This window comes from Aplysia californica, unplaced genomic scaffold (genome assembly GCF_000002075.1).
Source record: "Aplysia californica isolate F4 #8 unplaced genomic scaffold, AplCal3.0 scaffold01065, whole genome shotgun sequence".
Taxonomy (NCBI): Eukaryota; Metazoa; Mollusca; class Gastropoda; order Aplysiida; family Aplysiidae; genus Aplysia; species Aplysia californica.
Genome location: NW_004798335.1, coordinates 198,069 through 199,495, shown reverse-complemented (window position 1 = coordinate 199,495; position 1,427 = coordinate 198,069). Strand labels below are relative to the sequence as shown.

At 45.1% G+C, this 1,427-nt stretch overlaps 1 protein-coding gene across 1 annotated transcript in view; it reads right to left on the bottom strand.

Annotated features, from left to right (window-relative positions):
• Positions 1-36: 36 nt before the first annotated feature.
• The window catches only part of LOC101848009, a 6,349-nt gene continuing 4,958 nt past the window's right edge, over positions 37-1,427 (bottom strand). Inside the window, exon 2 of the mRNA XM_005111490.3 lies at positions 37-736. Within this exon, the coding sequence (XP_005111547.1) occupies positions 105-736 (632 nt within the window). The 3' untranslated portion in view covers positions 37-104. The remainder of the gene's footprint in view (positions 737-1,427) is intronic.

The following is a 1,427-nucleotide window of genomic DNA, read 5'->3' as shown; positions in this document are numbered from 1 at the left end:
GAGAGGGAGAGAGAGAGAGAGAGAGAGAGACAGACAGACAGACAGAGAGAGAGAGAGAGAGAGAGAGAGAGAGAGAGAGAGAATATTTTTGAAATTTTAAATAATTATTCCGAAGATTTCTCCAGGGAACGTACTTCTATGACAGGACTAGAAGGAACGTGAGCAGTTCCCTCACACGAAAATTCCTCCAACAACTGAAGCACTCTCACCTTAAACCGTCTTTTTTGCGAGGCGTTTAACTCCGCCATATCGGGGAGTATACTTTTGAAGAAGTCTAGATCAAAGTTTTCTGCTTTCTCGACCGGCGTGCTCCTTGCGAAATCTGGGTTTGCCACCATCTCAAACGAATCACCCGCGGTCAGTGTCTTCAGTCGTTTCCTACTACCTCTCTTGAAACATGCAGTCGGTACGGGTTCTAACTCACAGAAAGTTTCCAGGGCTGCTTCTTCTTCGACCGGCGTTTCAATGTTATTACCATAGGTGTCATCAACTTCATCGTCACTGAGGAGATCGCCTTCTATTTCGTCGGGATCTTCTTCTTCCTGTTTAAGACAAAAAGGGAGCGAACTCTCTGGATCACTTCTGGATTTCACGAAGGGGAGGACAAACTGCATCACGTCCCACAAATAGAACTGTTTGATCGGTTTCGCTCTTTGGGAGCTTCTCCTTTTGACGTTCTTGATGTACCGAGTGAGTCCGCCTCGGAGGTGTTTCCACCTCAGCTTGCACTCCAAAACTGAAACGAGGAAAAAATTCAGAATGCGACTGAAGCTCCCTTGACATGTTATTCTTATTCTTATTCTTATTATTACTTTATTATTATTGCCATTATTATTATCATTATTATTAATATATTATTATTATTATTATGTTGGTTGCAAGGAGGCTCCTTCCAGTGTGTCTCTTGTGTGTGTGTGTGTGTTTGTCTGTGCGTGTTTGTTTGTTTGTGTGCGTATGTGTGTTTGTCTTTGTGGTTATGTGTGAGAGAGTGTGCGTGCGCGCGCGCGTGTGTGTGTGTGTGCGTGTGCATGTGTGAGTGTGCATGTGCCTGTGTGTGTGTGCGTGTGCCTGTGTGTGTGCGTGTTTGTGCGTGTGCGTGTGTGTGTGTGCGCGCGCGCGTGTGTATATATGTGCGTGTGTTTGTTTGTGTGTGTGCTGTGCGTGTGTGTGAGTGTGTTTGTGTGTGTGCGTGTGTGCCCAAGTTTGTATGAGCGTGTTTGTCCGTGTGTGTGTAAGTGTGTTTGTGTGTGTGAGTGTGTGTGTGTATGTGTGTGTGTGTGTGTGTGTGTGTGTGTGTGTGTGTGCGCGCGCGCGCGCGTGCATTTGGGTAGAGGCTGATATTAAAAAGAAGAAACTGGCAAAGAAACAGTAGATCTAAATCTTTTTAATGTGTTACTCGCTTTCAAATATAAGGATGTATAGATCTA